Source organism: Phoenix dactylifera, chromosome 14 (assembly GCF_051530095.1).
Source record: "Phoenix dactylifera cultivar Ajwa chromosome 14, Ajwa_hap1_PhDact_Kaust_v1.1, whole genome shotgun sequence".
Taxonomy (NCBI): domain Eukaryota; kingdom Viridiplantae; phylum Streptophyta; class Magnoliopsida; order Arecales; family Arecaceae; genus Phoenix; species Phoenix dactylifera.
Genome location: NC_143203.1, coordinates 1,665,716 through 1,688,214, shown reverse-complemented (window position 1 = coordinate 1,688,214; position 22,499 = coordinate 1,665,716). Strand labels below are relative to the sequence as shown.

At 36.6% G+C, this 22,499-nt stretch overlaps 2 protein-coding genes across 4 annotated transcripts in view; one reads left to right on the top strand and one right to left on the bottom strand.

Annotated features, from left to right (window-relative positions):
• Positions 1–22,499, bottom strand: part of LOC103710834 (condensin complex subunit 2) — a 43,007-nt gene that overhangs the window by 17,285 nt on the left and 3,223 nt on the right. For all 3 annotated transcript variants that reach the window (XM_008796735.5, XM_088710291.2, XM_039118973.3), the window contains exons 6-12: positions 22,270–22,470; positions 21,885–22,171; positions 21,662–21,806; positions 21,333–21,586; positions 21,215–21,245; positions 14,023–14,159; positions 7,048–7,158 (exon numbers count right to left, since the gene is read on the bottom strand). In XM_008796735.5, the coding sequence (XP_008794957.3) occupies positions 7,048–7,158; positions 14,023–14,159; positions 21,215–21,245; positions 21,333–21,586; positions 21,662–21,806; positions 21,885–22,171; positions 22,270–22,470 (1,166 nt within the window). The remainder of the gene's footprint in view (positions 1–7,047; positions 7,159–14,022; positions 14,160–21,214; positions 21,246–21,332; positions 21,587–21,661; positions 21,807–21,884; positions 22,172–22,269; positions 22,471–22,499) is intronic.
• LOC149751289 (uncharacterized) lies at positions 3,899–5,127 on the top strand (the record flags this gene model as incomplete). Its single annotated transcript, XM_089927159.1, has 1 exon — positions 3,899–5,127. A coding segment is annotated over one exon (1,128 nt), but the record flags the coding sequence as incomplete, so codon positions are not given.

Here is a 22,499-nt window from a genome sequence, read left to right as displayed (position 1 = left end):
GAAAAAGTGTTGATTCGAGACAGATTTGGATTCACAACTGGAATATATTTCGTTTCCCTGCTAGTGGGGGTCATATGTGACACTTTGAAGGAGAGGGATCATATAAGCAAAAAATATTGGTTTGTTCAGTTTCTTCCTCTTATAGTATTCCCCAAAGCTTCTGATTTTGATTAGGATGGCAGAAGAGGAGGTGAATGATATACGATCACTAAATGGATAAACTTAAAGCTACTAAGACGATGATGATAGACACATGCCAACCAACTGCCATCACAACGTGCTAATCATGGTTGAAACTCATGGTTGTGGCCTTGCAAGTCCACTTCTGATTGCACTGCCATATACCTACTTTCTCTTTCCAATTCTCTTGCTCCTCTGTTGAGTAAAGATCACATTTCCCCTTGCCACTACTTGTTAGTGTGTTGCTGAACTTATAGGATTCAAATTTCTTCTTAGTAACTGATCAAAATTCACATGTTCACAATGATACTTTAGCCACTTTGACTAAGGCTCCAGACTCCAGTGCTTAAGAACATAAAATCCACGAGTTCTCAAGGTGTGCCACACTAAGGTTAAGAGATCCATTTAGTAGGCCACGATTTAAATATTCTTAAGATGTACTCAAATACATACAGCAAGACACCAACCATACCATAGGCACAACTGTATTTCCCTCTTCTTCCTTTTCTTCTCCCTCTTCTCTTTTTCTATTTTCCCTCTTTTATTTCCTTGCATGTTCTTCATCATTCAATTGCTATATTTATCCCTTGGAAAGATCTTCTTGTGACTGTTGTTACTTCTAAAGAACTCAAATATATGGTTAAGATCAAGAAATGCCGTACCGGCCCGTACCGGCCGGTACGGGCCGGTACGTACCGGTCCGGTCCTTGACCGGTACCGGAAACAGATGAAAACCGGTATTTTCCGGTTTTCTTCTGTGAACCGACCGGTACGGAGCCCGTACCGGCCGGTACCAGGCCGGTACGGCCGGTACCGCTTGGTACCGGCCTCGTACCGGTGCGAACCGGCTGGTTCGCACCGGTACGGTGTATTTTTTTGGGGGGGGGAACCACAGCGCCTCGCGCTGTGGTTTTCAAAACCACCGCGTGGCGCGTGGTTTCAAGGAAGAAGTGGCCCACGGGCCACTTCTTTCAAAAAAAAAAAGCCGATTTTTTTTTTTTGTGGGAACCACAGCGCCACGCGCTGTGGTTTTTAAACCACCGCGTGGCGCGTGGTTTTAAAAACCACGCGCGGGTGCGTGGTTTTAAGGAAGAAGTGGCCCACGGGCCACTTCTTTCAAATAAAAAAAAACAGGGTTTTTTTTTTTGGGAACCACAGCGCCACTCGCTGTGGTTTTTAAACCACCGCGTGGCGCGTGGTTTTTAAAACCACGCGCCCGCGCGTGGTTTTAAGGAAGAAGGGCCACTTCTTTCAAATAAAAAAAAAAGAAGCGGCCGAAAGGCCACTTCTTTTCTGATGACAGCACCCTCGCTCGTTCGGTTATAAAAACCGAACGAGAGGCGTTGTTAATAAAAAATTCACGAATGAGTCTCTGAAGAATAATCAGAGACGGGAAGATTTGAGAGATAGCCCACAAATTGAGGAGGAGATCCTGCCCAAAAAATCCGGCGGAGACTATTTAAGGTGCGATTTTTTTGTCCTATGTTATTTCATTAATTTTGTTAATAATTTATTTAAAAAAAATAATTTATAAATTACTTAAATAAGATAATGAAAAAATTTACTTTATTAGCTTAATTTTTTGATAAGTTGTCCTTTTATGATAGAAATGGAGCCATCAAGAAAAACGAACCCTGCAAAGCGTGATATTGGCTGGTCTTATGGGCGAAGACTTGGAAGTGAGGGGCAAAGACACCAGTTTCAATGCAAATTTTGCGACAAGATTTTCAAGGGAGGAAGGGTAACCAGGTTGAAGCAACACTTAGCCGGAAATTCCGGTGAGGTTGCTACGTGCCCAAATTGTCCTAGCGAGATTCGTGTGCTGATGAGGCAGAATCTCGCTGAGGCTAAAGAAGCGAAGGAGATAGCTTCCAAGAAGAGGGCGGAGGTCGATCGCCAAGCGGCAGAGCCACCTTCTTATCACTCTAGGGAGCCAGAGGAGGTCGAGAATCTAGATGAGGAGGAGGCAGATATTCAGGCGGCAATGCATGCAAGCCTGGATGATCAGTGGCAGCAGGAGGAGGTGGCCAGGCATAGGGCTCGATTTGGGCCCTCTGCATACGAGTCAGGCGGCGGTTCTAGGAGCACTAGACAAGATCCAGAGTTCTTGAGGACAACTTCAGTCAGGGAGGGCGTCGACAAAGAACGTGGCCGGATTGCATCTATGCTGGGTAGTTTTGGTAGCCGAAAGAAATCATCTAGAGAAATTCCAAAAGGAGCGACAATTCATGATGTAGATCCGCATGCTCTCCCCAGTAGAGATTCAAGGCAGCAGAGGGTAGACACAATGTGGATGAAGGATAAAAAGAAAACTATGTGGCGAGCTATTGGATCCTGGTTTCACTTCAGCCACATCCCAGCGAATGTGGCAGACAATACATACTACAGGTCTGCCATTGCCGCCATACAAGCTGCCGATCCCGGTGTAGCTCCTTCAGGCCCGAAGGACATATACGGTGAGCTTCTTGACAACAATAAGGAGCTGGAGAATTGGATTGACTCCTACAAGAGCAAGTGGCCCATATATGGACTAACCATCATGTGCGATGGTTGGACCGGTCCGACCAGGCGGAGCATCATCAACTTCCTGACATACTAAGATGCTAAGACCTTCTTCCACAAGTCGATTGATGCTTCGGCTTATGTGCACAACACCTCGTACATGCTGAAACTTATGGAGGATGTGATTGATCTGGTAGGAGAGGAGAATGTCGTGCAGGTCGTCACTGATAATGGGCCGCAATATAAGGCTGTCGGGTAGGTCTTGATGGAGTGGCGGCCACATATTTTCTGGACCCCATGTGCTGCACATTGTATCGATCTTATGTTGATGGACATTGGAAAGATCCGTAGGGTGCAACAAACGGTGGAGACAGCCCAACGCATTACCAGGTATATTTATAACCATAACTGGGTCCTTTCATTGATGAGAAAGTATGCAGGGGGAGAGATTCTGAGACCAGGAGTCACACGGTTTGCTACCAACTTCATCGCACTTGATAGCATACTCGAGAAGAGAGGAGCCCTACGTCAGATATTTGCCAGTTCCGAGTGGTATGATAGTAGATATTCTTATGCTGGCACTGAAGGGAGCAAGATAGAAGACTTGGTGACGAGACAGCCATTCTGGTAGCGGGCTACTACAATAGTCAAAGCTATCAAACCATTATATGAAGTGCTGCGGGCTGTAGATAGCGAGATCTATCCCCAGATGGGGTTTTTGTATCACATGATGGTCAAGGCAAAGGATCAGATTATGGAGGCAGATCCAGCACATGGCCGGTCATACATCAACATCATTGAGCAACGGTGGGGAGCGCAAATGGGTACAGAATTATATCTAGCAGGTAAGCTAAGATATAATTATAGTGACAATTATAGTGATGGATATAATTATATAATTATGCTAAGATAGTCTCGTATATGTGCATCATACTACCTAAACCCCCGGTTTCAGTACAGCATAGATGGAATTGGTATGGATGAAACACTTCTGGATGCTTTGCGTAATGTGATTTACAAGATGGAGGCAGATCCAGAAAAAGCGGCCCTATGTCTTGAAGAGGTAATTATGATTTAGTAATTACCAGCATGTGTAAGTATATCGGCATCTTCAATTATTAACATGGTTTTCTTATGCTTATTTTTCACAGAGCAAATTATTTAGAGAGGGCAGCTACAGTTTTGGCCAACGAGCAGCTGTCGTCAGCAAACACAATATGAATCCAGGTACGTGTCACATCAGGAAAACATTCACCTGGTGTTACTTAGTTACTATTATGGAACTATCATATATGTAATTTTCATAAATATTTTTGCAGCTGAATGGTGGGTGCATTTTGGCGGATCCGCGAGAAATCTAAAGCGGATAGCTATCCGGATCCTCTCCCAAACAATCTCCTCTAGTGGATGTGAGCGCAATTGGTCCACCTTCGCCCTTATCCACAGCAAACAAAGAAACCGTTTGACGCAAAAGCGCCTCAACGATCTTGTTTATGTGCATTATAATTTGCGGTTGAGGCTAAAGTGCATCCAGGAGGAAGTGGAGCTTAAGTATACAGATCCGATTTACGGGTCCTTCACCGCTGATGACGATGATCCACTACTCGGCTGGCTTGTAGGCCAGCAGCAGGAGCCCGAGCTTGACGAGCCAGGATCGCCTCCACGACCAGCTACCTTCATAGCCACCGAAGCTGGGATCGATCCAGAGCAATGGGCTGAGCGCAATATTCCACGCACTCCCAGAGCTGATCAGCCGCAGGCACAGGGGAGCCAGACAGAGAGGGCCAGGAAAGGAAAACAAAGAATCCCAATGGAGAGTGTCGAGGAAGAGACTTGGACTAGCAGCGATGAAGGTTCTGGTGGTGATGGATCTTCTAGCCATGGAGGGAGCGGAGGACAGTATGGTACTCATGAGACACAGCCGGAGGGTGGTCTTTATTTCACCGGTGAGTCCCAATTTATGGGTGCTACACAGGATACGGACCACGGTCGACCACCTGATAGATTTCGTGAGGATATTATTGGATATAGAAGACGGGCTCCTCGAGGTCGTTCAGGAAGACAGGATACGACTGCAGATCCGACAACATACAGATACGGATTCTATTATCCACAGCCTCAGCCTGATGAATATGGATATGGTGCATTGGATTTTGCTTCCGCCATATTTGGATGGGCCCCTACACAATCAGAGGACACCTCTCAGAGCCAGAGCGTGAGCGAGAGATCCGACAGTTCTTATAACCTGGCGCGCATTCCTTCTGATTGGGTTGATTTGCCTCCTCCTGATTATACTTATGATCCAGATATCTACGAGAGCCATCGGCACTCGTCCCGATTTTAGATATCCTAGAGTACTTTAAATGTATGTAAATGATTGTATCTTAATTTGAAGATATTTTATGTGTATGATTTTATCATTTGGAACGGGAGGAAAACATAACATGCAATCATGCATCATATATGTTTCAAATTTCAACCCTAAATTTAAATATAAAAACATCAAAAATCATGAATAAAGCAATAAAAAAACATCAATTTTCACTTAATTTAAGATCCAACAGAGACAACATTTAAAAAAAAATGTCTGGCTCGCGGTACCGGCCGGTACGGTACCGGTCCGGACCGGTACCGTACCGGTCCGGCCGGCCACCGGTACGCCGATCCGAACCGGTACGGCGTACCTTGGTTAAGATACATCTTTTTTGTTCTTAAAAATAACATCTGACTTGGTTAAATAATATCCTACTATAGACTTACCTAACAAGAACAGGTCTATAAAGAAATGGATCTTGTGTGGGTTGATGGTTAATATCATAATCTCTAACCCTAACTCTCTACACTTATGTTGCTCGTTCAAACATGAGCTAAGATATAAAATCTATATAGGAAGAGAAGGTCGAATTGCTTCCTTGATGAAAGTTGTGATAACATAATTCATGGCAAATTTGACATGAACAAAACATTGTACTTTGACGAGAAGATGCTTTGCAGTGTTCATTTTATTAAGCATAAGAATGAGTCCAGGCCAAGATGATTGGACAAGCTAAATGACAAGTTGTGCATTATGAAGAAATTTCATTTATGCAATGAAGCAGCAAGCACTTAGTGTAGGATATTATCACTCAAATGTAACAATTGCCTATTCCAAAATAACCAAATATTTATGCCAATGGAGCTAGAAGTCATGCTGGGATCAATGGTAGACTCAAGATTACAGTAAATCAGTGATTTTAGGTCGCAGCAGCACTGATGCAGAAGTGAAAAACAAATGGTGCCTCAAAGCATATAGATATCATGAGGCCCTATGTTCAATTAGAATTTGATTTGAGCAGTTTGAGCAGACAGAGCATATTAAAGACCTTTCTTTGTTTTTTCTTTTATATCATCAAGAATTGAGGAAAATAAACCAAGCTGTCCATGACTAGCTTAAACTTCGCTCAGTAAGTAGCTCATTCAAGGTTGTCTGATAAGAAAACAAGCTGAGTCTAAACAGTGGTTAACTTGCTGAAGAAAGTACCGGTTCGGCCTCACTCAAGAATTAGCTTTTGATTAAATGGTCACTAACAAAGCCTAAACAGATACAAATATCACATAAGCTTGAGTCAAGTTTCATAACTTTTTGATATAACTGATCCAAAAATGAAATCCAAAACTTCACTTGAATCAGCTTCTTTCAAGCCAAATTAGGAGACTTAACTCCGATCGGTGCTCAATTTCAGACACCTACGGCATACAAAATATTCACATACACTGGTCTAAGAAATTAAGTTCCATCCTTACAAAATGACAAATTTTTCATTAAATTTTTTGTTTAAAGATGTATTTTCCATGCTGGAGGTAGTAATAATCTTTTTTCTCCCCTAATTGATAAATATCAGATTTGACACCATACATTTGTATAGGTTTGATAAATTTCAAAAATCAAAAATCCTTCCATACCTTAGGTTAGAATAAGAATTAAATACTCCAGTAAACAGTTCGATCAAATAAAGATATAGAAGAACCTTTACACGATCTCTATTGCTTTCAGTTAAGCATCATAAGCACAAACAAAAAAAGGTTACAATGGCTGTATGCTAGATTATATTTACCAGTAACCCTTGTTATTGTAATTTCATCAACATATCTATAAGAGAGAGCAGAATGCATGATTCAGCTCCACTAGGTAACAAAATAAGCATGATTTCAAACTCTGCAAAAAATCAGTATTTTCTATGGTTTATCATTTAAGCCATTAGAATATGCTAGATATGCAATTTTGACAAGTATCATATATTTGTCATGATATATCAAACTATGACAACCAACTATGCTCATTAAAGAGATAGATGGTCTTTAAGAAATGAAACAAAAATGACTTACCACAATAGAAATCTGAACAGATTCTTGCATATGATTCCAGAGCATATCTTTTAATGTATGAACATCAACCTGTTTCGATACTTTGTCATACTGAATATCAACTTTATTTACCTAAATTAATAAGGAAAATGAATAAAGCATCAGTATATAGATCGTCATTTTTTCTTTTTGTAATGAAATAATCAATAAGAATTACTTCCATACTCATCTTCCTATAAAAACTTCCACATTTTGCCTACTTGTGTAAAACATAGAATATTTGGATAATAAACATGCCAAAATTTCTCCAGTTAAATGTTTTTCTTTCTTTTAAAGAGACACCAAACATGAGCTTCTTCTTAAAGAGTTGAGATCAAAAGGTATAAAGCTAATCTCGCATGCCTGGGGTAAAGTCTAAAATATTTTATCACTCTCATACAAAAAAATTTGGAATTAATTTCCTTGTTTCTAATTTATTACGCATATTTTCTATCAAATAGAAAGAATTGATTATTAAAATATCTAACTTGTCTTAAAGAACTCCACGTATTAATTCTATATGTATGATGTCAAGATTCAATCTCTTAGTGGTTTCTAACCATGCAAGGTGTTCAAGGTCGGTTCTATGCAAAGCAAGATTCAGAACTTCAGACATTTTTTCTTTTCAAGTTTCAGAATTCTGAAAACCACCTACGCGACCCAGTTCTTCACCTGCCTGCTTCTTTGGTTTATTAGAACTCCATGCTGTTCAACCTGGCTTTCACAAGGTCCAATGCATAGCTACTCCAATTACAAAACCTGACAGGATAGGGGGCAGGTTCACCAGTTTTCTAGTCTAACCAGCCAGTCAATCAGGGTTTAATAACTATGCCTAGGATATCTTCTCAAAAGTTCAAATCAAGGTTCGTCGTCTCGATACCGGACCTCGAACCGATGCCACACTAGTACAGTATCAATACGGTACAGTATGAAATTTTTTTGGCGTATCGAGTGTCGGTACGCCATCCGTACTAAGTACCGGTACCGAACTGGTACGGTATGCCCCGTGCCACCCAGTTCAGGTTGGTACAACGTACCATGGTCCAAATCATACAACTAGCTGCATCATCTTCGCTAGAAGCCCTAAGCGCCACTACAGGCTTATCCACTATCACATCCTTAGTCTTGTAGTCTTGTGCCTGAATCAATAGCTAAATAACTTCTTTATTTACTAGCCTGTGCTACACTCATGCAACTAAAGTTTGTGGAACTTGAAGCACAAGCTTTGTTAGAAGTCCATAAAAAGACATCTTCTTCTTGAAAGGGTTTTCATCTCACTATAAGTCACGATTTTACCTATACTGTTTTTCTATTCACCTCTGTGTACAACCTATTTTCAGTTTTGTTGTGACAAATTGTACTCTCCATCCTTTAGACAATTGGTGCCAAGCAAAAAGTAATAGTGCTCGATCGGCAATCAAAAATAGCTTCCATATTCATCTTCCAATAAAAAGTTCCAGATTTTGCCCACTTGTTTAAAACATTATTTAAAAAAAGAACATGCCAAAATTTCTCTACTTAAAATTTTTCTCTCTTTAAGAAAAATCCAAACATGTGTTTCTAGTTAAGAAGTTGACATCCAAAAGTGTAAAGCTAATCTTGAGCCATTGCTGTAAAGTCTACAAATATTAGCACTCTCATATCACATTTTTTTTGAATTAATTTTGTTGTTTTCTTTCTTTAAGAAAATAAATCTAAGAATGCATCAACAAACTAACATAATTGATATTTTATTCTATATTATCATGATTAAGTCAAATAAATTTATAATTCAAGATTACATGCTAATAAAAAATTATTTAAATTTAAGTTTATATAATTTTTTAGAAGAGATTATATATTTTTTGGTTTTTTGCACGTATACTTTCCTAAATATATGAAATTGCATGAATACCCTCGTAAAATTACTATTTGCATGTATATCCTTCTTTTTATTCCTTTTTGCATATGTACTCATACTATCTAACATTGTTAAAAAATAAACAGCTTAAAACTAAAATGATTGAAATACCCTGATAGGTGATATAGAAAAAAAAGTTATAAATGTATACATGCATATAGCAACTTTACGTCAGTATTCATGCAATTTTTCATATTTAGAAAGGTATACATTCAAAAAATCCATTAAAAAAATTCAAAACATGGCTAGAACTTGCTCAGTTTTTTATGATTCAATTGGATCAACAAGTCAAAAAAAGATTGAGCCACATTGTCATTTTTTGTTTTTAAGATCATGACACGGACAAATTAGAATATTAGGTGATCATTTTGGTAATGTTATTCTCCATTTGATTTTGATATAATTATCATTATTGAATCTATGACATCTATATATTCTTCATCATTTTTAAAAGATTAAAGCATAACAGATTTAAATTAATTATAGATGCTTAGATTAGTAAAATATTTTTTAGTGATTTGTAAATGTTGAGTTGTTTGTTTTTGAGGCGAGAATTTCATAAAAGCAACATAATTCATTCTATAAGAGTTAATATCAACATGAGATCATGTGACATGATAATATTAATCCTTTTTTGCCAACTTTTTTTTATTAAGGACAACTAAATTATCTTTACTAAATTTTGATCATTTTTTATTGGATTTTTTTTAGTGTATACCCTCCTAAATATGCATAATTGCATGAATAACCTTGCAAAGTTGCTATTTGCATGTGTATCTTTATAAAGTTTTCTTTTTGTGCGTCTATCTATAAGGGTATTTCAGTCATTTCAAATTTAAATCATTTATTTTTTAAGGGCATTAGATGATATGGGTACATATATTAAAAAAAAAGAAAAAGAAGAGTATACATAAAAAATAAGTATTTATGAGGATATACATGTAAATAGCAGTTTTACAAGGGTATTCATATAATTTTGTATATTTTGGAGGGTATACATGCAAAAAAAACCCTATATTTTTTTAGAAGTATCAATATTTCAACAATCTAAAAATAAAAAAACTAAAAAAAAAATTTAAGATAGTTCATATGATTGTTGTAGAACAATGAGATATATGAAATCCTCATATTTTGGGTGATATGCTAACAAAAATATCCAAATTCTAGAGCTTATGATTTCATAAATTTTGGCATTTCAAAATTCAAACCATGGTCGGCTGAACCGTCCCGAACCAAGCGGTTCCGCCCATTTTGAGCTGTACCGGTGACTCACCGATAAGGTTCGGGCTGTAAAAACGGCACGCTGCCAGAGCTTGAGAAGGAGAAGAGAAAGAGAGAGAGAGCGGAAGAGGAAGGAAGATGGAGAGGCGGCAAACGGATTTTTAAGCGATTTTTAAATGATTTGCCAACTTCACATAAAAATTTTGAAATTTTTTAGCTGTAGCCGGACCCCTATTTCATTTGAAATAGGAGAACCGGCCGCAACCTCGACCCCGCGGCCCTCTATCGGCATCCGCCACCTCTCTTTTTCCCTCCCTCCCTCCCCCGCTCGCTCTCTCTTTCTCTTCTCTTCTCCGGCTCTGGCAGCATGCCCTCTCTCGGTATGGGCCGTGCCGGTCCTGTACCGAGTCGTCCTGCTAGGAAACCGATATGATGCTCGATACCGATACTTTCAACCTTGATTCAAACACATTAAACTAGGACAAAATTATTATGAGTATTGTAGAATAATGAAACACTAAAATTGGCACAATACATCAGACAGTTTTATAAGATAGATATTTTTAACTTTTATTTATAAGCAATAAAACAGTTAAAAGGTTACCAAAGGCCCAAAATACCTTTGAAGAAAAATATTAAAAACATGTTATAGTTAACAAATAGCATGATATAGTGAAAGCATGAACCACGGATAGCAATTTATGACATGACCTGCCGAACGAACCGCAACCAACCAACTGCCACACCTAACCAAAACTAGGAAAAATGGATACCTTTGCCATTTTTCAAAAGCCAAACTAGTTGATGCATGTTTTGATAATGTATGTGGCATTTTTTAGATTTTGAATTTGTTAACTTTTGTTATTAGGTAAATATGGCTCATGGCTGCATAACAGCAAATACCAGCAAGATATTTAGATATTGCATGGCAACATTTTGGGATGGTAGGCAATGATCAAAGAGAAATAGAGTATATCATTAGTGGAGAGGAGGTGAGTGGTGGGTGTCTCACCTAGGGGCTATTTGGTTTGCCTATATTTCTAGATGTAGCAAAAATCTAGAAATGTTGCATTTGTATTTGCAAGTGTCTATTTGGCTTGCTTACATTTCGTTTTTCGATATAAGCGGGTGTGATCACCTTGCATCTGACATGGTAAGATTACCTTCACTGATATTATTAAACATATCATCACATTATATAGATACTATAATACTCAACTATAGTAATTACAAAATATAATATACATATAACGTAATGTAATGTAATTTGTAAGATTGTACTATAAAATGAGATATAATATAATACAATACATGATATTATATGTTATAATATAATATTATATTATAATGTTATCTTATACTATAATATGATATACTATGATAAAATATTATAGCATCACATATAATGTAATATAAGACAATACAATATACTAAATATAACACAACATAAAATAATGTAACATAACATAATATTACTATATATAATACTATAGTATTATATTATTTTACATAAATGAATATTTTACTATATAATTATTGATATTATAATATCATTTCATATAATTATCATATTTTTAATTTTACTAATTAATTAGCATTGACGTTATAATCAATGTAATTAAGATATGCCGTACCGCCCTAATCGAATGATATGGGGCATACTGTACCGTTCCGATTTGTCACTATTATCCGGTACGGGTGGCGTACTGACACTCGGTATGCTAAAAAAATTCTGTACCATACTGACAGTGTGCTAGTATGGAACACAGGCACTGATACGGGTTCCGGCACCAAGACGGCGAATCTTGAATGTAATAATTATCACCATATTAGTGTAATAGTAATTTTTATATTTGTATATGTTCACATATAATTATATCATATTATATTATATTACTTTATTATAATATATATATTATTATAAGATATTATGATATTCATTGTTACATTATCATATCAGAACTATTATAATAAGAATTATGATAATATCATAGAAAGGCAACCCAGTGCATGAGGCTCCTGCAATTTTAGGGTCTAAGGATAGTCCGACATGTATAGACTTACCCCACATGTAGAAAGGTTGTTTTCATGTTCTGAAGCCGTGACTTTTAGGTCATAATGGAGTAACCTTACCATTTCACCAAGGCTCACCCTCATCCTAATAATATTTTATTATTGATAATTGTAATACACTAATATATGATTATTGGAGAGGAAGGTGATGGTAGCGCTTTAACGCTTCGTCTAGAGCTTGCATATAGAGATGTGGTTAATTTTGGCTACATCATTAGATGTAACAAAAAGGTCTTAGAATACAACTCGATTGCCTGCATCTAGCCTAGTTGCAAGCAACCAAATACCAACATCTATCCACTTGCAACTAGGATGCAGCATCTAAGGCTCCGATGCAGGCAACCAATCCCTTAAAACAATGCTTAGCACGAATGAGTAGATATGTAAGTGAACTCGAACATGCTTGCCAAAGTTATTATGAAGAACTAGATGATTACAAGGTTAAGAGTAACCAAAAGAATATGATGATAATGATGACAACAATGATTAGACGTGACTATGCCATCCTCACAATGATAAGCTCAAAGATCACATTCCTCTTTTCAGTATTGTAACAATCCAGGACATCATACAAAAAAACTAGCCAGAAGTTATTATTTACGTTTCTTGGCTCTGTATAAGTACTCAAAATCTTTCCGATGCATAATTTATGTTAGACTAAATACACTCCTGCACGAGTTCTCACATACTTCCCCCCCATTTAGGCCCCAACAAATAGGGCTAAGGGTCCAAATCCAATTACAAATCCCAAGATCAACCCATAGTCAATCCTAAATAGGACCGTGTTGCATTGTCCCCTAGTCACACATAGGCCATAGGCTGGGTCCGCTCTGATATCATTTGTAATAATCTAGAATCTCACCCAAAAAGACTTGCTAGAAGGTATTGTTTGGATTCTTTGGCCTTATATAAATATCCAAGATCTTCCCAATGCACAAATATGGGACTAAAAACTTGCTCATGTAATAACCAAGGATTTTACTTAAAAAGTCTAGCCAAAAAATATTATTTAGATTCCTTAACCTTGTATACATATCCAAGATCTCTCTAACGCACAACTGAGTGGGACTAAGCACATGCTTGTATGGGCTCTCAAATATTTTCCCCATTTAAGTCTTGGCATCCTCGCCAACCTAAGGTCCAAATTCAATCACAAACGCCAAAAATCTGCCTGTGGTCAACACCAAAAGGGCTTGTGCTGCAATTTCTCCTAGTTGATGTAGGCTATATTTTGGGTCTTCTTTGGAACCATTTATAACAACCCAAGACCTTACCCAAAAAGGCTAACTAGAAATTATTATTTAAGTTCCTTGGCCCAATATAAGTACCCAAGATCTCTCTGGTACATAACTAATATGAGACTAAACACATGCTCGCACAAAGTCCTCACAAGCTTAAATGAAATACAAAAAGAAAATCAAGTATCATATTGGTCCATTTCCTATCATCTACACGATACTACTAACCAAGGGCAACATAGTACACAAGACTTCCACCACTGTGGAGTCTAGGGTGGGTCAACTGCATATAGCCTTACCCCCACCATGAAGCTACTTCTGTGTTTCGAACCAGTGACACCCATTCACAATGGAGCAACCTTACGATCTGCAAGATACTACAAATATTACATTATGTCATTTGTATATGACGGATGACATCCTTCCAAACAAATATAAATGAAGGCGGTATCTATGACTACCCCTAAAAAAACAAACTGAAGTAAAATCAAGGAATATGACACAATGATAAGTGAAGAAACAAACCTGGCGTGGCTGGCGAACAAGACTACCTGTATCTTCATTATCATTATAGACATTTCCATCATCAAATTGGTCATTGTTCATACTTTCATTATCCCATGATGCCAAAACATATGCATCAGTACCTTGCTTTATTTCATCTATTAAATACAAAAGCAAAATAATGAGTATTCAATAGCTTTAGATATCTTGGATGGTAAAGGCAAATTGTGAAAAGAATATGTTCACTTGTTTCATACAATGAACAAAAAAACAATTCTAATATATGGCATACTTTTGTTTTGAAAGTGAAAATATTATTGAACATGAAATCATGCAACTTTATAAATCATCAAGGAATTCAACTAATCAAAAAACCAAATTAAAGCCACGAACAAGTACATTTACATGATAGTAATTTATAACTTACTTTTACAATCACAATAACTCAACAAAAAATCAAATTAACAAAACATGATCCCCACCAATTTTAGTTGGACATATACATCTCTGTTGAGATCCAAAAGTAAAAAAACTCTAGGTAATTATCGTTGAAACTTGGTCATGGCATCTACTTGAAGCATTTAGTAAGGCCATTTTATGCGAAACAAAAAGAGAATATTTAACAATGTTCTGGAATTATTAAAGGATGACAAAGCCGCTCTAGTACTACTAGTCAATCGATCAACTGGATGATTAGATTCCAATTGATATATGCTAGCAAATAGTAGTTTAGTTGTCCTATGTTCATCTTTCAATTAATAAAACAAACTTATCAAACAAGTAATTAAAATTTCCATTTAGGAACTTCAAAACCATTCATCTACTTAGTCAAGATCCACACTTGAAGATGTCTTTTCTATTTCTTGTGATGGATAGTGTTCAAGATGACTGAAATCTCCTCCTAGAGAACATCATTAATTACTTTTAACTGTTGAGTCCCTTCTAGTCTAGAAGAACAATGTCAACACTTCTAGGCTATAGATAACTCATATCTGCCCCTAAGTGGTACAATTTATAACTACTACAGGGGTAGATTGATTTCATAATAGTTAATTATGGTGCGATTGATTAGACACTTCAACAAATGCTCATCATCCTAAAAGATCATCATAGAGGTATGTGAACACAAAACAGAACAAGATAAATATCTTATTAATGAAGCCTAATCAATAAAATATAACTAGTGCAGCAAACTGAAAATAACTACGACAGAACAATAAAAAAATACTACCAGTAAACTTTGGTTCTAAGGATGTGATAAATGGCAACGATGGTAATGATGATGGGTAGAGATAATGATTGATGGATGAAGTAATGAGGGCTGGATAGAAGATTGTGATAGAACTAATAGGATAATTACCTCTGCGAGTTTGGTCCCTCCGATCCAATGAGAATCTTCAGGCCGTGCTCCATCAAGGCATCGAGACGAATGATAACGGGGTCGAGAAGGTGGCTTCAAGAAAAAATAGGTCAAGAAGCAAGATAAAAGTGGAAGAAAAAGAATTTCTCAGGGCTTCGCCCACGATGGTAATCACCTTTCTAGGTTTTCTTCTTCTTCCTTTTTTTTCAAACTTCCTTCCCCCCCTTCTTCCATATATTCAACATGCACAATTCTATCTCCAAGACTATCATCCATCCTCCGTTCCTAGAGATGAGTGATGGCCGGGGGCATTGAAGAAAGGCCAAGGCTCAAGCAATTAAGTGTGGTGGTTTGGGATTGGGTTAGGCTTCCTACCACACCTAGGTAGACCTTTTTTGCTTAGCAGTTCTAGTATATGACTCGACTGAAAATCCAAGCCTAAACATGGCTTTGGATGGAAAATATAGAAACAACAAAAAACATAAACTATGTACAAGATGGAGCCCTGAGACTACATCACAAGTTATACACAAATCCACCTTAACCAAAAGAGTATCTTAATACAATTAGCACAATAGTGTTTCTTCAGCATAAATGAAGTAATACCTTAATTTCTTCATCCTACAAAAGATAATTAGTGATGGAAATCCAAGATCTCATAAAAGGCAAAACATCCAACCACCTGATAGATAGCCAAGATGGGCGAGGAGAGGCTAGCAAATGTTATTCTTGATAGATTTATTCATAATTTTCATAAAAGTGGCTGACCATGTAATGAGTTCCATGTTAAAGAAGAAAAGCTGACTAGCTACTTATATGGATCCCACACATAACCACAGCCAAGGATTTATAATGCAATGAGTTAGCTAAAGGAGCAGTAGGTTCAATTCCCAAAAAGTAAAGCTAACTTCCAATTTAAGATTGATGCTTTTAGGGGGCCTTTATCTTTTCAACCAACATTAAGGATAGCAGAAGGTCCATCATCTTGGGGCGCACCCAAGCAACTAACCACAATGAGGCATGCCACGCATCACCTTAAGCTTTGTCTAATTGTTAGGATTTTAAAAAAAAAGTAAAGCAGAATCTTCCTTTCTGATACTTGGCAACGAAGAGAAATTTAAGTGGCAATATGAGGTAAAAATTTTTCACAAAAAAATAACTCTAGTTTAGACAGATAGAAAAGGGGAAAAAGCAAGTGACATTTTCTTCAAGTATTATTCGCATATTTAGCCAATAGATGTAGTAGAATAAAACAACCTCAGCAAACTGATTAGTTTTCAGTCAAAATGGAATGTCTCATTAATACAAAACCACCTAATTAATAGCCAGGATGGATGAGGAGAGGCTAGCAAATGTTATTCTTGATAGTTATACATCACAATTTTCATAAGAGTGGCTGATTATGTAAAGATTCCTTGTTAAAGTAGAAAAAGTAACTGACCACTTTTATGGGCCCCATCCATAACAAACCACAAGCAGAGATTTATAGTTTAGTGGAGCAACTAAAAGAGAGACCGGTTCAACTAGGATTTCAAATATGAAAAACAAGCCAAGAAGCACCAGCTAGCAAGATAAAGTATTCTCAATATAGAAAGGGGATAAAGAAATAGAGTTCTAAGTTCTAACATTTTCAAGCAAAGGAGGAATAATAAAGCAACTGGCCACCATGAGGACTCCTATCACAAGGAAACCAAAAGAGGAAGTGAACCTCCAATTTAAGGCTGACAGCTTTAGAGAGCTTTTCTCTATTCAACAACATTAAGAGCAGAGGATCCATCAGCTTGGGGTGCCACCAAGCAATTAGCCACAATAAGACATCATCACCTTAAGATCTGTCTAATCATTGATACAAAATAAGTAAAGGAGAATCTTCTTTTCCAATACTTGGCAATGAAAAGAAAATTTAAATAAAAAATATATGGTAAAAAATTATTTCACTAAAAAATTAACTGCATTTTAGATTGGATAAAAAGGGGGGAAAGCAAGGACCCATGGAGGCATGTGTGTAGTCCCACATCAATTATGTGCTGGAAGGCTCTTGGGTACTTATATAGGGATAAGGAATCCAAATAATACCTCCTACCTAGTCTTTTTAGGTGAGGTCTTTAGTCAAATGGTATTGAATAAACCTGGCCCATAGCCTATATAGACTATGGGACACTACAACACGAATCCATTTAGGCTAACCACAAGCTGATCATGATACTTGTGAATAGATCTATAGTACTTATGATTGGATTTGAAAAGATTTGGCCCCTTAGCCTGGCAAGAATGCTAAGGCTTAAATGGGAGAGCATGTGAGGCTCCATGTGGGCGTGTGTTTCATTCCATCTAGGTTATACAGTAGGAAGATTTTGGATACTTTGCATATAAGGATCCATGCAGACATGTGTTTAGTCTAGCATCGATTATGTGCTAAAGAGATCTTGGATAGCTATACAAGACCAAAGAATCCAAATAGTACCTTCTAGCTAGCTTTTTTGGAAGGATCCTGGGTCATTACAAGTGGTATCAAAGCGGATCTAGCCCATGGCCCATATGGGCTAGGGGACACTGTAGCATGGGCCCATTTGGGTTAACCACGGTTTGATCATGGTGTTTGTGATTAGATTGTGATACTTGTAATTGGATATGAATGGATTTGGACTCTTAGCCTGCGGAGACACTAGGGCTTAATCGAGGGGAGTATGTAAGGATCCGTACGGCCGTGTGTTTAATCCCACATCAATTATGTGTTGCAGAGAACTTAGATAATTATACAGAGCCAAGGAACTCAAATAACACCTTCTAGCTAGCCTTTTCAGGTGAGGTCCTAGGTCATTATAAGGCCAAGGAACCCAAGAATACCTTCTAGCTAGCCTTTTTTGGTTAGGTCATAGGCCATTACAAAAAAAAATGGCATTTTCTCTGATTATTTTTTGTATACATGGCCAATTTAGGTTGTGAAAAATCCAAGTATGTTTCGCATACTTAGTTCTTAAAAGATCCTTTCAAGAATGAACTTTTAATGATTGTGGAAGATCCATCAAATAAAAATCAAAGTGGAAACACTGCAAGGATACAAATCTTCAGCCATTCCCATAACATTTAAAACATGAAGATGAAGGAACATGTGATCACAAAGTACTAGTCTTAAGTTCTTTTTGGGCCAAAACTATTTATTTTGAAAGGCTTTGGATGGAGCAGAAACATATACAAAGAACAATACAAGAGGCTTGGAACAATGAGCTAGCAACAGCAATGGAATATAGCATTTATTTGCTACTATCTAGAATAACGTGTGCCCCTAAATAGTGGGATTAATAAGATATGGGTGCTATTCATTATAGATTCAAGGTATTACGGGAGAAGAAAATGTTGTTACAAATTCAAGAAGGAACGGGCTTAGAAATGAAGAATTATCAAATTTTGTGCTTTGAAGAACCACTACCAATGAGACAAGGGAAAATAGAGCTACATTAACAGTCTAGACCAAATGAACTGGAGGTGGCAATGCTAACACAAGAAATTTACATATAGTTATAACAAAAACGAGATGGAAGAAACACATTGATGAATAACTGGAATGTGATAATGAAGGAATTTAAAGAGCATCATGACAAAATTAGAGCTTTCTAACTTCACATGGAGATGAAATATTCATTAGGAAGTCACGAGTAACTTTTGGCACTATTTTCATCCCTTAAGCAATGACAAGCAAATTAGGAATCGCGACTTATTCATGCGTCAACAAATTCTACAATACATTGGTGTTAGAGTTGCATGCAAACAAATAAGTCATAGAACTATTTTGTCACTAATCACCCCATCACAAGTTATTCACAAACTCTGCAATAACTTGGTAAGTATTATGATTTTTATCCTAGCTATATTTTTATACAACTTTCTCTCAAATCAACCAAACAAGAGAAAATTCTCTACTTTTCCTTTGTTAAAAAATAATTAATCTTTTGTAATCCATTTTCTTGAAAACTAAACACATCCTAGGTGATGAGGACCCACACGGACTATTCTTCTTTTGTCTTATTTTTTTCATTTTCAGCTAGAGTGGAAACCTTATTTTTTGAGTTAGACTGAATGGATGTGTAATTTCGCACTTAGTTTTTAAATTCTATGAAATATAATTGAATTTTTGTTGTCTTTAAAAACATTTGAGTCATCTATAAATAGTCTCTAGGAATCAATGTGAGTTTGATTTTTAAGTGAAATCATCACAAATAATTCAGACTGACAAAAAAAAAAGTCTTCTTCATGCATCATATTGCATCTTTAAGGGTTGAGATCAAATTTTAGGAGCAATTTGTAATTTGAAGAGTAGAGGCAGTTTTCGTTTTACAACAGCGACCTTTTTGATTCAAGAAGAATCACTTGAATTTGGTCTAGGGCTGGAATGAACTACTTCGTAGTTTTATTTGATTGTTATAACTAGTTTGTGTCTTTGTTTGAGAATGAAAATCCAAGAATTTTGAAATTCAATCATCCTATGGTCAATCTGGGCATTACTTTTTCAGATTGTCCAGCACGAATAGTTGATATTTTTTAGCTAGATATGATACCATTTCAGCCAACCATTCTGGTCAACCACGAGAGCCTGAGCCAAGTTTTTCTAAGAAGATGCAAGTCCAAAGACACAAAAGGTCCTTCAAATTTTCCGTTGCAAAATGACAAAGAAAAATACTATATTTTCCAATGCACATCTCTCTAAACCACACAATTGACATAGCTGTTAAATTCTCAACCATCAACCATAAATAGCAGATGAAGCTTAGTTGATTTGATAGCTATATTGTAAACTTGCCGAAGTGTTGGATACATGAGCCTAATATATATTACAACCTAATACTTTAATAGATTAAAAAAGTGTGACCCCACCAAAAAAGCTAGACACCATTAAACTAGTGCATACTAGTAAATTTTGAAAACTTAAACACTACACATGTAAGAGCATTTTCTAGACTAGACAATTCAATTGATCATTTCAACTGCAGAAGCTTTAAAATGATTGTTGTACACTCCATTTTCCAAGTAACAACCATGTCATGCCTTGACATTTCATGTCCAAGTGCCCACATATATCAACAGTTCAGAATTCCTTCAACTGAGTTTACAGATAAGACAAAGGAAATATGCATGAAAAATTATTATCAGCATCTAATGATAGAAACTGCAAAAAGTGTACCATGATATTCGAAAAGGTTACTATAGAGTTACTTCATTCTAAACAATATAAATATATATATATAATGCATCCTCGTCATCCATTATAACTTGTGATTAATTGCATAGTTTGAATCCACAACCTTAAGGTCAAAATATCTTGTTCAATCAACAAGCTTTACGTAGGAAAACTTCTAGAAGAATGGAAAATCTAGTGCTTACTCTAGGAACTACAAAAACAAGATAAAACACTAAATTAATTAATCTTCAATTGTAAATTTTAATCAAATTTTTATATATTACTCCAGGACGTATTGCTGATATTTTTTAAAGAAACCATTTTTTATTTTTAGAAAATCATGGGAAAGAAGAAAAAATTGCACCATGGATGTACAAATTCACTAGTATGATGAAGAAAATCTCAAAGCACAAAATTTTCTTAATTATTAACTAAACATTTCCACCACTATACACCTTAATGCTAGTGACTATACTTATGTGTACTCTAGCTCTGCGAAGACAATTCTGGCAAAATGTAAAAAATACAAATAGAAGATGCTAATAAAGTAAATATATGACCATGTAACAAAATGCAGATAAAAATTATAGGATCTTGCATAACAATAAGGAAATAAATAACCAGGAAAATTTTGCAAGTTGTAGACCCTAGATGATGTTAAAGAGACAACTACTTACCAAAAGAATTTCTTCCTTTCTTCCCAAGACACTGCAAGAAATTTCGGTGCTATGTTATACACAATAGAAGGAATAGAGACTCCATAAAAATCAAGTTTCTTTGAAACATTTGTTGTACCATAACATTAGGAAGAACAAACAATTTGACAAGAGTATCAGGTCTATAGTGACAGTCTTCTGGAAGTGTGATATTGCAGGGCCCTTTGTTCGTGGGTAATAGTAGAGATTTTGGATTCTTCGGGGGTGCAAAGACATCTGGCATCTCATTGTCCAGTAATTTCGTGAAGTCAACATCGGGAACTTCTTTTCTGGTCTTTTTCTTCTTGGTTACTAGCTCTGGTTCGCTAGCCAAAACTGGAACTTGTTCTAAACCTGCAACAACATCCCTAACATAACAGAACTGCATATAAGAAACCAAATCAGCAAAAATTAAAAGTTTATTCTTACCTTTAACTTTTCGATACTTCCAATGATCAGGACCTGCCCATGCATTTGATTTTGAAGTAAATCCCAAGCCTAGAGACAAGAAACAATTGATTTTCTCAAATTTTTCACCTATATCTGGATCATCCAACATATATTCACCATTTTCCTGCATCAATAACTAAGATTTTGTTAATCACATGACATTTGTTTTAACATATATAGTCTGCAAAACATAATCATATACCTCTTGATGGCTAGTGGAATTTGGATTTGGGCTAATGGAGCTGTCATGGATGACACTCGTGTGGTCATCGTAATCAAAACTCAAAGTTCCACAATCATCAAACAAATTATCATCCAGCTCTAAATTGTTATCCTCCAGTACATGGCCTTGAACCTCAAGCATTTGTTCTAAAGACTTTGTGTCTGATGGCCTTTGATTATCTTCATCAAACTGATTCACAATATCCTTCAGAGTTGGTGAGATGTCATTTTTCAAGGGCATGTAATCCATCATCTTCTCAACATGATCTGTGAGGAAAGAACATGTAATGCAGACAAGAAAAGAAGCTTACATTTACAATCAGAGCTTATGCAACAGAAGCAATTTTGTGGCATTGCATCCATACCTTTGGAAAATGAAAGGTCAATCATTTCAAGTTTGTTGTTTTGTGTTTCAAGCAAGACGCTCCTCTCAGGTGCTTCAAATGAATCAAAGAGTATACGACAGCCACAATATACTCCAAGGTTGTTCAATAGTAGACCCTTGGCACCACCTTCATCAAACTGTGCAGAAGTTTGATGATACAGAGGATCCACAGTGAATGCCACTAGAATGTAAACAGTAGCAAATTGGTTT